This window comes from Stegastes partitus, unplaced genomic scaffold (assembly GCF_000690725.1).
Source record: "Stegastes partitus isolate 25-593 unplaced genomic scaffold, Stegastes_partitus-1.0.2 Scaffold2045, whole genome shotgun sequence".
Lineage (NCBI taxonomy): Eukaryota > Metazoa > Chordata > Actinopteri > Pomacentridae > Stegastes > Stegastes partitus.
Window position 1 is genome coordinate 45846 of NW_007579776.1, and position 12924 is coordinate 58769.

At 40.6% G+C, this 12924-nt stretch overlaps 3 protein-coding genes across 3 annotated transcripts in view; 2 read left to right on the plus strand and 1 right to left on the minus strand.

Annotated features, from left to right (window-relative positions):
* Positions 1–3990, plus strand: part of LOC103373680 (ceramide synthase 2-like) — a 13840-nt gene extending 9850 nt beyond the window's left edge. Inside the window, exons 7-9 of the mRNA XM_008303636.1 lie at positions 132–238; positions 2037–2193; positions 2277–3990. Coding sequence (XP_008301858.1) covers positions 132–238; positions 2037–2193; positions 2277–2471 — 459 coding nt within the window. The 3' untranslated portion in view covers positions 2472–3990. The remainder of the gene's footprint in view (positions 1–131; positions 239–2036; positions 2194–2276) is intronic.
* Positions 3991–5153: 1163 nt separating this feature from the next.
* On the minus strand, positions 5154–8202 carry LOC103373678 (kelch-like protein 23). Its single transcript, XM_008303634.1, has 3 exons — positions 7224–8202; positions 5594–6005; positions 5154–5514 (listed from the first exon to the last, which is right to left on the minus strand). Exons 1-3 carry the CDS (start codon positions 8200–8202, stop codon positions 5211–5213), a joined length of 1695 nt encoding a protein of 564 aa, XP_008301856.1. The 3' UTR covers positions 5154–5210.
* A 276-nt stretch (positions 8203–8478) lies between these two features.
* Positions 8479–11773, plus strand: lsm7 (LSM7 homolog, U6 small nuclear RNA and mRNA degradation associated). Its single transcript, XM_008303632.1, has 4 exons — positions 8479–8525; positions 8792–8882; positions 10204–10275; positions 11303–11773. Exons 1-4 carry the CDS (start codon positions 8520–8522, stop codon positions 11443–11445), a joined length of 312 nt encoding a protein of 103 aa, XP_008301854.1. The 5' UTR covers positions 8479–8519; the 3' UTR covers positions 11446–11773.
* The last annotated feature ends 1151 nt before the right edge of the window (positions 11774–12924 follow it).

Below are 12924 nucleotides of genomic sequence, written 5' to 3' on the forward strand. Positions count from 1 at the left end.
AAATCAGGTCAGATGAACATAAAACATTCATAGCGTGGTTCCAGTAAAACGTCATCGTACTTTTAGAACTTATTCGAACTACGATGTGCAGATGATCTATTCTCTTTTCTTTTTTCTTTTTCTTCCAAAAGTCTGCGAAGATGTTTCACTACGCCGTGTGGACGAGGACGTGCGACTCGCTGTTCGTCGTCTTCGCTCTGGTCTTCCTGGTGACCAGGCTGGTGGTGTTTCCAGGCAGGTGAGGGCGTCGAGGCGGAAAATGAAATCCTCACATTAGGGCTCGATTCTCTTTATTTCTGTTGCATCTTTCAAAACCGGAGCTGCGAAGCGCTTCACAGAAACACACCAAGCAGTAGAAGGTGATGGTAAAACATCAGTGGAGCCTTTAGAAGAGCAACAAGAAAAGGGATCAGATGTTGTACAAACAGGTTTTTAACTGAGGAACTGACTGAAGGAGGTTCATCGGTCCAGGTTCAAAACAAAACCTGAGACTTTAAACAGCAGCTGATTCTTTGATTAATATGTTTTTTAAAGTTCTGAGAAAGGATCCAGAAGATGAAGAGATTTAAAGATAATCAACTGACTCTTAACATGAGGTCTGTACTGAATGGTGAGTTGGAATAATTTACTGGAGTTCTGAGTTTTGAATCAGCCGTAAATCATTCGGGCTCGATGAGTTTCAAGAGTTTGACACTGACAGTATTTTAGGGTTGAACCGGATCTGCAAAGCGCTGATCAAAGCGGAGGTTTTCCCAGGTTTCTGGCTGTTACGTTAGCGATAGCGCCTGAAATACGATCAGACACGTGATACGCTGATATCATGTGACCAGCGAGGTGATGTGAAGCTGAGAATATGTGAAGTGACACACGAGAGGCGAACGAATGAGCAGCGAGATCGTGAGAAATGATTTAAGAAATATGTGTCAGCTCATAAGTAAAGAGAACCTGCAGTGTATGAATGTGAAGCCGGGTTTGACGTCCTCGGAGCTTCAGTAAAAAGCAGCATTTTCGAAGATGTTTCACGACTTCTTCCGCCACCTGGTTGGTTCAACATCTCCAAGAACCTGAAGCAGAAGTCCAGCTACTTTTTACTGAGGCTTTACCAAAACCTGGAGAATCGACACAGACGTTAGTTTGAGGTTACTTCTGTGATTGGTGACGAATTAACGGAAAAACCTGAAGCTGCTGCCCTGGTTTGGTTGGTTCCTTAGAGGGAATAATCACTGAAAATCAGCACAAAGTAGGTCTGAGTGATGGAGCATTTCCCTCCTGATGCCTCCATCCACAGTGGAGTCATGCAAAAATGATTCAGTAGAAAGCAGCTGGACTCCTCCATTAGGTAGATCCTAGAACTCCTGTAACCTGGACGACTCAGAATCTGCTCGGTAATGTGAAAATAATGTAAATTATTGGCCTTTGGAGTCAACAAATATCAATTTAATGGGGCACAGAAGATAGATTTGGGTTGATGTGTTGGACATTACATCATCAGAATAATAAATGATGTATTTTGGGGCAAAAAAATGGTATCCCATCCCTCCAGTAGATATTTGGAGAATCAATCGGCATTTAAACACCTGACTGGAACACTTGATGTTGGCTTTTCCTTTAATTTGTCACCGTGGGGATGCTGGTGAACGACTCCTCTGACTTCCTCCTGGAGGTAAAACACTGAACCCGGTGGCAGTTTTTTTTCTTTCCTCGTTCCGTTGTTGTAAATGCAGTCGTGCAGGAACAAAGAGGCAGCAAGTGTGGGAGCAAAGACAAGGAAGAAGTAGAGAATGCATCATTAACATGCATTTAAAGCTGAATGAATTTTGCACATAGGCCTCCAGTAGAGTCCAGATAGTTGGAGAATCAATCAGCGTTAGAGCACAAACACCTTACCGAAACACTCTATCACTCGTCCGTCCACCAGACAGCACTAACGAGGGGATGTTTCAGTAGTAAAATGTCTAAAACTAAACATGTGTTTGCTCTAAAGCTCCAGAGTTTGGAGCATCGAACCAACAGCTGTGCGTTCTTGTGCTTTCCAGAGTCGTCCACACAACCCTGGTGGTGTCTCTTGAGTTCTTCCAGCCCTTCTTCGGCTACTACTTCTTCAACGCTCTGCTGCTAGTGCTGCAGGCGCTGCACATCTTCTGGGCGTACCTCATCCTGCGCATGGTCTACAAGTTCGTGTTCCTGGGCAAGGTAAGAGACTCAGTGACTGGGCGGCGGGTCGAGGAAAGCCGGGGGGGGATGCGGAGTTGTTCACGGTGTTTTTTTCTCCGCAGGTCGAACGCGACGAACGCAGCGACGAGGAGAGCGACGACGACGAGGAGGAGCCCGAGGACGACGGCGACGAGTGCAGCTGGGAGCAGAGGAAAGGCGCCATCAACTCCAAGCTGGCGTCGCTGGCCAACAACTGCGTCCTGAACAACCTGACCAACCAGAGGAGTATGAACAGCAGGCTGCCCAAAGCCAGATAGTGGAGCGGCTTCCTGGAAACCTCCACCGAGACCTTTTACCTTCAGCTTCACTGGTTTCTGTGCATCCAACACGGTCCGTCGATGATTTCAGGTCTGCATCCTGCTTGTCTTAAAAAAAATAATAATAATGCAAAAAAACAAAACCCACAGACGATTGTAGATCTTCACCACCAGGATGGAAACGCCATCACCTCGGCTTCACGCAGGAATGAATTTAGCAAAACAAGGAGATTCCTCACATCTGATCATAGTTTGTTTTGCAGATTTATTTTTTCTCTTTTCATTGTTTTATAACAACTCATTTGTAAATAACACTTTTATTTTCATTAAGAACAAGAAAATGATTTTATTTAAAAAAGAATGCAAGAAATGTCATGTCATATGTGCGCTTGAATATTTTAACGATTTAATTTAATTCACCCCCACACACGCATTACTGATTGTACATATAGAGGATTAAAAACACTGATTGTAGTAAATCTGTTGATAAAAACAAACACTTTTTAGACTATTTTTATGAATTGCTTATTTAAAGATTTTAACGTCAGAAGTCCCGCAGAAGTTCTATTTTTCTGACAGGATGCAGTCGGGTTGTGTTCGTAGAGTGTAAACGGCGCCCCCTAGTGCACGGAGACGATAGAGGAATGATGCCTTTTTACAAACTGATGCTACTGACTGTGTGTTTTGGTTTCTTTTTTTCTACTTTGTGACAGGCGGCATGATTTTCTTTCTCCTTTTGTTTTGTGCCTTGGCTGCTGTTTTTTTTTTTTAACTATTCTGTGACGACCGGACAAGGTGGGGAAGGCCTTACTGTGACTTTACTGTGTACATGTTTCTGCCTGGAAAAGCCATGAAAACGGGCATTAGGGAGAGATTTTAGGTAGATTATCTACAAATATTTTACATCTCAGATGAAGAAAATACCGTCTCAGAGAGCAGAGGTCTGATGGGATGTTTTAGGGCGACCGGGTCGAGCTCTAGCGCTGCACCAGGAATACGAGGTAACAGGATTTTACATGTGTTTATCCCACATAGAGTAAAATACATGCAGGCGTCTGTGCTGCTGCTGCTGCTCGACTCCAGATGTGTCACACAACATGTAACAGGTCGGTGACTGCATGTAGTGATCTTATCTGTACAGATGTGTGCGAGTAGAATCAGGGTTTAACGGCACTGAGGTGTGAAACAAAGTGGGATTTAAACTGAAGTGACACTAAAAGGGCTGATCCACTGAGTGACACACTTACAGACCCACTAGAACTTTTTTAAAAAAAAAAAAGAAAAAAAAAAAATAAAGCAGGAGAAAAAAGTTTCCGTAAACGTTACACTTGACTGTTATCTCACGAGTGCTCACGGATGCTCTGTCGGCCTGTTGGAAGGTTTTAATAAATTACTCCTGTTGAATAAATTACATTTCCTGCCTATGTGTTGATTCAATTCATTTTTAAGATTTTGTAAAATATGTTTTAGTTTTCATGTGTTTCACTCAATTGGAGTCTGTTTAAAGTTTTCTATCTTGCTGACATGTCCACGAGTTGTTTTTTAAAACGCTAGAAGACAAAAATGAGAAACTATTTGCTGTTATTTTATAGACTGATTTGTTGAATTACAGATAAAATCCAGTAAAATCCCCAAAAACGGTTTTCTGTACATGCTGACCCTTAAGAATGGTCCAAAACTGTAAATAATGTCCACAAATCTATATTTATACAAATAATAATTCATAAGTATTTTACATAAAACATTTTGCTTTATTTTACTGTATTTAAATTAGCAAGAAAATATAATAATTTTGCAGATATTTGTCACTATTTGAAAGAAAAAAGTATGTATATTGAGGATTGAAAAATTGTTATTTTAAAATTCTTCCCAGTTTTGTTAAATAAAAATTTTTAGAAAAAATCCCAGAAAAAAATATTAATTTTCATGTTGGTGATAAAGAGGTTTTTAAAAAATGGCTGTAAATAATATCCCCATCAAAAGTCTGTATTTTTACTAATTGTAATTTGTTCTTTTACAATATTTGATAAATATAAAAATGCTGTTTTTACTGCATTTAAATCAGGAAAAAAATCCTTATTTATTTATTTGCTGTTATTTAAAAGAAGAAGATATCCAATAAGTTTTCTAACTGATATTTTACAGATGTTTCCTGTTTTGGTAAATTACAGATAACATCTGTTAAAATCGTAGGAAAAAAATATTTGTTGACTTAAAAAAAAAAAAAAAAAAGTGGTGACACTGTTTGAAAAAAATCAGTATTTTTATAAATAGTAATTTGCATTTTTTCCGACTTTGACAGGAAAGAAAATTGCTGTATTTAAATCAGCAACTGTTTTACTTATATTTATGGTTTTGACAGTATTTTCCCTTTTTTTTTTAATGTACTTTTTCTGGCACCGTTACTGCCAGATGTTCAGAGCCTTTTGTTTTTATGGATTTTTTTCCCCCCAATGCAGTTTCCCAGTGTTTAAATAGAGTCATAGGTGAGCTGGTGTGCTCAGCGTGCACAAATGGATTCATAGATCAATCTACAGAAAGTAACAGCATCAAGTTACATCGAGGCCACAAAGCATTTAAGGCAGGAAGGGATTATTTTTAAGGGGAAAAAAACAACTTTTATATTACCTTTGGATACACAGAGGTGAGCTTTTAAAGATAAGGACTTTAGGAGAATTAAAGGCAACAAAACACTTTTAATGCATAAAACCACAAATGTTATCATCACATGACCCACCATCATGTGAGCATCCTCACGGTGACGCAGCCTCTGAGGGGAACCGGGCAGGGGATGGCCTCGTCCACCTGGATGCAGGTGTCTATGTAGGAGTCCAGCAGCACCATGTTGGGAGACGCCTTGTTGCTCTTCCTCTCGCTGAGCAGGTAAATCTGACCGGCCACGGTGGTGCAGCCGCAGAAGAACTTATTGTTCAGACAGTCCTCATCCAGCTCGGTCCACTCGTCGGTCTCCACGTCAAAACGCAGCGCCTGGCCTCCGAACAGGTAGAGGGCGCCGTTGAGTTCTGTGGCAACCAGGTCATATCTGAGGAAGAGTTTAAAGAAGGTCATTAACTTTTCTTTTTACCACTTTTATTTCTTGACAGTTGTTCAGACTCACTCACCTTGGGAAGGGAGAGTAGGAGACCACGTCCCACTGGTCCTCCTTGGCCACATATCTCTGGACTCCTGCATAAACTTCCCCGTTTTCATCCAGGCCACAGGCCACGTAGATGCAGGACTCCAGAGCAGCAGAGGCGGCCCTCTCCACGGCCCGGACCAGGGGGCTCACGGCCTCCCAGCCCCCCTCTGAGCCCAGCACCAGCCTCTCCACGTCAGCCACCAGGCCTTCGTCCATGCTGCCCCCCAGGACGTACAGCGCCGAGCCCAGGCCCGCCGAGCAGTGGCTGTGTCTGGACTTCTGCAGGGCCGGCCCGTCCAGCCAGCGCTGGTTCCCACATTCGTATATCCGGACCCAGTCCACGCTGAACCACAGAACGTCCCGGAAGTATCCGCCCGTCACGACCACACTGTCGCCTAGATAATGAGAAAAGAAATAAAAGATCAGGTTAACAAATGTTTGACAGTTCTAATTATGAATGAATAATTTATACCGGTTTAGACGTTGAGGCTGATTGTCTAGAGACGATCAACAACATCAGTTGTAGGAAATCTGTTGATAAACCACTTTTTATATTGTTTTTATGAACTATTTACTTAACAGGTGGTTTTATGTTTAGATTTTTTTTTTTTTTTTGCAATTTGCAGTTTTTTTTTTTTTTTTTTTGCAATTTGCAGTTTGCAAGTTTTCTCTGTTTCGTTAACTTACAGACAATACCTAGTTTTAAAAAAAAAACAAAAAAAAGTTTTTATTTATATGTTAACCCTTGAAAGCAGGCCAAAACCTAAAATTATCTTCACATCAAAATCTGTATTTTTACAAATTATATTTCTTTTACTATTTTTCAACATAATATTATGTATTTTTTATGTATTTAAATCAGTAAAAAATAGATAATTATTTTAAAGATCATAACAATTTTTGAAACAAAAAAATAATGTATAAACACTGTTTTATTGTATTTAAATCAGGTAGAAAAAATATATAATTTTGCAGATATTTCTGGTTATTGTCACTGGATTCCACCATTTTTTAAAAATGCATTTTACAGATATTTGTTGTTATTCAAAAAAAAATATTGTGTATATTAAGAATTGAAAATTATGAATATTTTTTGACTGTTGTTTTGCAAAAAAAAGTCTAAATTTATATGATGACTGTAAAAAAAAAAAAAAGAAGGCCCAAATTGTGGATCCACATCAATAAATTTGTTCCTGTACAATGTGTGACCAATACGTAAGAAATATTTGTATTCCTGGCACCCTAGCTGTCTTATATTCATTTTGATTTAGTCAGTTCACTTTTTAGAATAGAAACGTCGCCCCCCGGTGCACAAAGAAGAAAATATCTTTGTAGGAAAGAAACGCCAGAGTTTTTATTTCTCTACCAGACTTCAGTTTTGTGCCTTGGCTGCTGTTTTTATATTGTTTTGTCAGTTATTTTATTGGACAAACACATGAGAAAGGCCTGACTGTGACTCGTGTGAATGTTTTTGCTCAATAATTTGGTGACACTTGACGAAATCCTGCATTTACACACTGCACATGGAAAACAAATCCTCATTCAGCTCCTTTCTAACTATCAGTCTGATCACTATCCTGCTCTTCATCACTGTGAACCTGATCCAACATTACCTACTGCCGCTACAGAGTACTGGGTGAGGTTCTTCCTCTGCAGCGGTGCACAGTTCTGCCATCTGCCGCTGAGCGGGTGAAACTGGTAGAGCGGCTGTTGCTCCTGATCGTGAGGTCCTCCCACAACAAACAGAGTCTCTCTGGCTCTGGTTCTCCTCAGCGACCGGCCCATCGACCAGGACGCCGGGAAATGTTCGTTCAGCTTGCAGATGAGTTTGGCTCTGGGGTCAGAACTGTTCATTCGGGTCAAAAGTTCAGTGAGAAACGGTAACGACAGAGACTCAGGCCTCACCAGCTCAATGAGCTCCAGGAAGTCTTCCTCCCGTTTAGGGTCGAAGGCCACCCAGCGCAGGACGGCCTCAAGGGCCAGGTCGTCCTTATGGATGGTCAGGTCGTCGCTGGCCAGCAGATCTGCCAGCGCCTCCTTGGACAGTGACAGGAAGTCCTCCTCGGTGTAGATAGCAGAGAAGTGAGTGAGCACCACCTGTCTGGCTGCAGCGTAGAGCTGAGAGCATCCCAGCTGCCAGGCGAAGGCCATCATTCCCAGACAGTTACTCAGGTGCAGCTCACGCTCCAGGAACTTACAGCAGAGCAGCCTGGCTCGCTCCAGCTGCAAATAATCTGCCGTCTGAAGGATCCCCAGAACGTTTTTTCTGTCCAGGTCGAGGCTGCACGTTCTGCTGTGTTCCATCAAAACCCTGAAATGCTGCACGTTCACACCTTTGATCTCAACCCGCCTCCTGCTGCTCTCCACGCCACAGCCGAAGAACAGAGCCCTGAAGTAGGGGCTCTGGAGGGCCAGACGTCCTCGGTTCACATAGAAACTCTCTCCGTCCACCCTCAGAGTAACATCAGGGATCACATCAGGCTCGTTGGTGGTTGAAGCAGGTTCATCCTCCTCTGTTTGGGTTTCTTGTTCAGGGAGCAGAGTCAGTTTAAAGTTGTGAGGCTGCAGCTCGGCGTCGGCGATGCAGGCCATGTCACAACAAACTGGCCTCGCTCTGGTTTACAACACTTCAGCTGCTGGTATTAATAGACGTTCCTCTGACTGACTGACACAATGTGGAAAAGGAGGTCAGCTGCTGCTAACACAATAATAAAATATGTTGTTATTCCAACAGAATGCCAAAAGATTTAGTATTTATCTCTAGTCGTTTTAATTATTAGACTAAATTTAATAAAATTAAACTAATATTTAAAAAAAATAACCTACTGACGTCAGCTGCAGGCGCTCGACGATTTGATTGGTGGAACATTTCTGAGGTCACAGTTTAACTTCCGTGTCACACAGAAAACATGGCGGTGAGTTCGGACGATTTTCGCTTCCATTCAAACAACTTTTTAGCTTTGAACGCATTCATATCGCCAGAAATGTTGTTAGCAAGTCACTGAGTTTATTCCGAACACGACCTGAGGTGCAGAGCGGCTTCTCGAACAGAACATGTTGTGTTTTTCCTCACGTTTTGCTAACTTGGCTAGCCGCGCCAAGCTAACCTCAGGCTAAGTCAGTGTTTGTTAGCGGTTAGCTTACATGTGATTTTAAAACAACGTGACTGTGATTTCTGCAGGATAAAGAGAAGAAAAAGAAGGAAAGCATCTTCGACTTGTCCAAATACATCGACAAGCCGATTCGTGTGAAGTTTCAAGGAGGACGAGAAGGTAGGAGGACAGCTAACAAGCTAAAGCTAACCAGGGGCCTGGTTTATACAACCAGCTAAATAAACACACCAGGGCTCGTTCAGCTAGTCTGAGTTAGTTTTAGGTTATTTCAGCTCAGATTCTAGCAAATTAAAACTAGTCCATGCTCAGTTAGTCTGGTAATTCATGCTGGGGAAAGTCACCTGGGCTAAAGCTGGTTAGCTGTCAGGCTAAACCTCAGGTGAATCTCTGCTGTGAAGCCATATGATTTGACTTTATTTACTAGTTTTGATCCATAAATCGAAGTTTACAGAAAATGTACCCAAATTAGTAATAACTGCAATGAATTACTCACAGATGCATGATAAAATGTTGATTTTGTTTATTGATATCAAATATTATGCTACTTAAAATAAGTCTTAATCTGAATTACTCTAATAAAATGATAGCAAATAGTTAACAGTCTAACTGCAAAAAACTGAAGCTGTATTATTATGTAGAATATAAACTGATCTGCCTCTATCATCTATTTTCCAAATAGGAATAAATGTGTTTATTGATAAATTTATAACCGTCTAAAAAGTGAACTGAGTGTATCCTATGAGTGAAGATGTAGTCTTGTGATTTAATATAACTTCTAATTAGTCTGTGCATTTCTGTATAATTTACTCTTAATAATCTACAAGTTTTCTGTTGTTGCTGTTCGAATCAAAGCTCACTTTATTTAAAAAATTTGTCAAGCACCTCATTTATCTTTTATTTAATATAAGAATAAGTCAACTGCTGAGAGTGAGGTTATTTTCTGATGTTATACCATCATGCTTCAGGTGCTGATAGCTAGAGTGTCTTATTAAAGTGAATCAGTGATGAATCATTTTACTAATCAGTGACAGCCTGATTTCACGTGTGATCCATGACGATAAAGGTACAGAACTGCTTTGTCTCTGTTTTTGTTTATGACAACTGAATGATGTTTTTTTGGTTGTTAAATATTTGAATTCTTCACATGTTTCTAATAGCAGTCGCTGCTTGGTGGCTGTAAACATCACAGCTCTCCCTGTTTTCACTGGTGAATCATTCTGATCCTTGTTTGATCTCTGAGGCAGCTTAAGAATAAGACAATGATCTTGACTGCTTTACCCTGTGCCATATTACCCGACTTTACCGTAACAAAACCGCTTTAGCCCCAACTCATTTGTTAAGTTCATTCAGGTCAGTTGTTGGACTTTCATCCCCACTTTGTTTAGCGTGCTTCATGGAACAGGTCCCAGTTCAGCCAGTGGAAGCAGAACATGATTGGGCTTTATTGGATTGAGCTTTACACTGTGTGTTTGCTTCTCAGCCAGCGGCGTCCTGAAAGGGTTTGATCCTCTACTGAACCTGGTGCTGGACGGCACCATCGAGTACATGCGCGGTAAGTGAAGTTATTTAAAAGTCAAACTACTGCAGATAAGACAAGGTGGGTTTAAGTTTAGGACTTTGACGGCTGAAACGAAGATGCACTTTGCTGCAGATTTCATGCAGCTTATCCTCCATTTCCACCATCTGACTGTTGCCAGTTTTAAAATCCTTTACAAACAGGATCAAACATTTGGTTCGCGGTGCCTCGTATCTTAAAGGGTCCACTATGTGCAGTGCATATGCCGATATGTAAAGTGCTACCAGATTCGACTTCAAGGTTTATCTGCTGTTTTTGAATTTATTTCATCATTAAAAATGCGTCTTAACCCCCACACTGCTGTGCTTTTTGTCATAAAGGTTAAACACATTAAAAAAAAGCCAAATGGTTTGTATGTGCCACAGTCAGTGGGTCGGTCCGTGTCAGTTGGGCCAGAATATGTTGCTCCACCATCTCTTGTTTTGTTCAGTTGACCTATATTATTTGGGACAATAAAACTAAGTTCTGTCAAAATATTTTGGCTCAGTTCTGACAATTTCATATGTTTTCATACCTTAGATTTTTTTGTATTTTCACTCTTAAAACATCTGACCTGGGAGGACATTAAGGGTTCGGCATCTCCAGAAATTAAACTCCCAGACATAAAATTTGGTGAAGACACAGACGGAGTAGTTTCCAGTAGATCCAAGTTTTGATTACTGGACCTTTTTGAAAAGGGTTAAAGGGTACAACATTTTCAAACACGGTTGGTATTTGGGGGCCTAGAAAAATCTTGTAAGTGTGTAATACAGAATTGTACCTGAAATTCTTAAAAATCAGCCGAAACAAAACAAAATCTGAGCGACTGGAGCAACACTGCTGTCAGCAACGACACAGACGGACACCAACATAAACAGCAAAGTTAGTTATGAGTCCCAGTTTTAATTATAATGCATAAATAATGCAGCAGGAACTGTGTTTGGCTCCATGTTTCAGTTTAGATTTAATAACTGGTTTTAAAAAGATGTGCATTTGAATTCTGTTGTACCTCTTGTGCGTCCAGATCCAGACGACCAGCTGAAGCTGACAGAAGACACCCGGCAGCTGGGCCTGGTGGTCTGCAGAGGAACCTCCGTAGTGCTAATCTGCCCCCAGGACGGCATGGAGGCCATCCCCAACCCCTTCATCCAGCAGCAGGACGGCTAGCAGGACGGCTAGCACGCCGCCTGAGCCGCACACAACCAGTCACACACTTGAACGTTATGTTTTTTTTGAATTTCTTTTGTTTTAACCATAACATTGATGATTCAGCAGCAGTTTTTCTTGTGTTGCGTTTAATCAACAAAAAGACATTCGAATGCACTTCACTTTTATTTCTGTCTGTGGCGTGCAAGTTTGCAAAGATTTGTGTTGTAAAGAGCCCACGAGTTTGGGAAGTGTTAACAGTACCATTTTCTTTTTATCTAGAATGAGTAAACTTTTTACTATTCTTTGTTGTTTTGATAAGAAAATAAAAAAATGAAAATGTAGTAAATTCTGGGTAAGTGTTGTTTTTCCTTTATTCTCTTTTGTTCTTGTTCAGCGAGAAAAATAGTGCCGATATGTGGGATTCAGAGAACGCTGACAGTTGCATCAACATCTGATTATTTTTCATATGCAATAACTTCAGTATATTTAATGAAGCCATGCAAAGTTTTACCTTCATGCTATGATTTTTTTCAGAGTTCCAGGCTCTTGACGTCCACAGAGGTGAGTCCAGATGTTGTGCTTTTTCATTTACTCCACACATTTCTGTGAGTACAGAAGATGGACAGATGAAACTTTCAGAGATCAAAAACACATTCGAGCTCTGATAAAAACTGCAAATTAATTTTACATCCACACTAATCTGAAGACAAAGTTTTTATAGATGAGCAGCTCTGAGCATCAACAAACCTGCAGCAGTTTAATGTCAGAAACAATCATTGGTTCCTTGTTTTCAGATAGTTCACTGGAGAAAACTAAAAAGTCCAGAAATGATTCCTTCTGTGTGAAATATATTTTAACACTCGTGACAGTATCTTCTGGCTGTGATGTGCAGAAACAAGTTTAGTGTTTTATGAACCAGTTTAGACATAAATCACTGATGAAACTAGTCTGCAGCATTCAGAGGTTGTGTGAGAGTTTTTCAGATTCTCCTCTTATAGTAAGAATAAGAATCTTATTGTAGGAATCTGGGATGCCAATGACATCACAATGTGAGGGACGGCTGGGTTGATATTTGTGCAATACGTCTGCATCCCACCTGAGTAGAGCAGCTGTCGTCTGAACTGTCACTGGAGTTGGAAACGCCCTTTTAAGAAGCGATTTCACATTAATTTTTGCACAAAATTACCCATTTCTCCTATGTTTGTTGATTGTCAGTTTTAATTTGTTGAGTAAATAGAACGTCTGATTGGTGTCACAATATCCCTTTGTCAGAAAATAGATTTGCCCCTGAAGGAATCCAGTTTAGAAGATGATCCTGGTGTTGGAATGTTGGAATAAATTATCCTTTCATTGTCTAGAACTTGTTCTGACCAACCACCATCACACATGAGCCGTGGAAGTTTACCCAGAATGCACTTTTTAAAAGTTTTCTCTGGTGAATGATCAGAACACACATGTGTTTATGCACATAAACAGACATTAAACAGCTCAAACTAT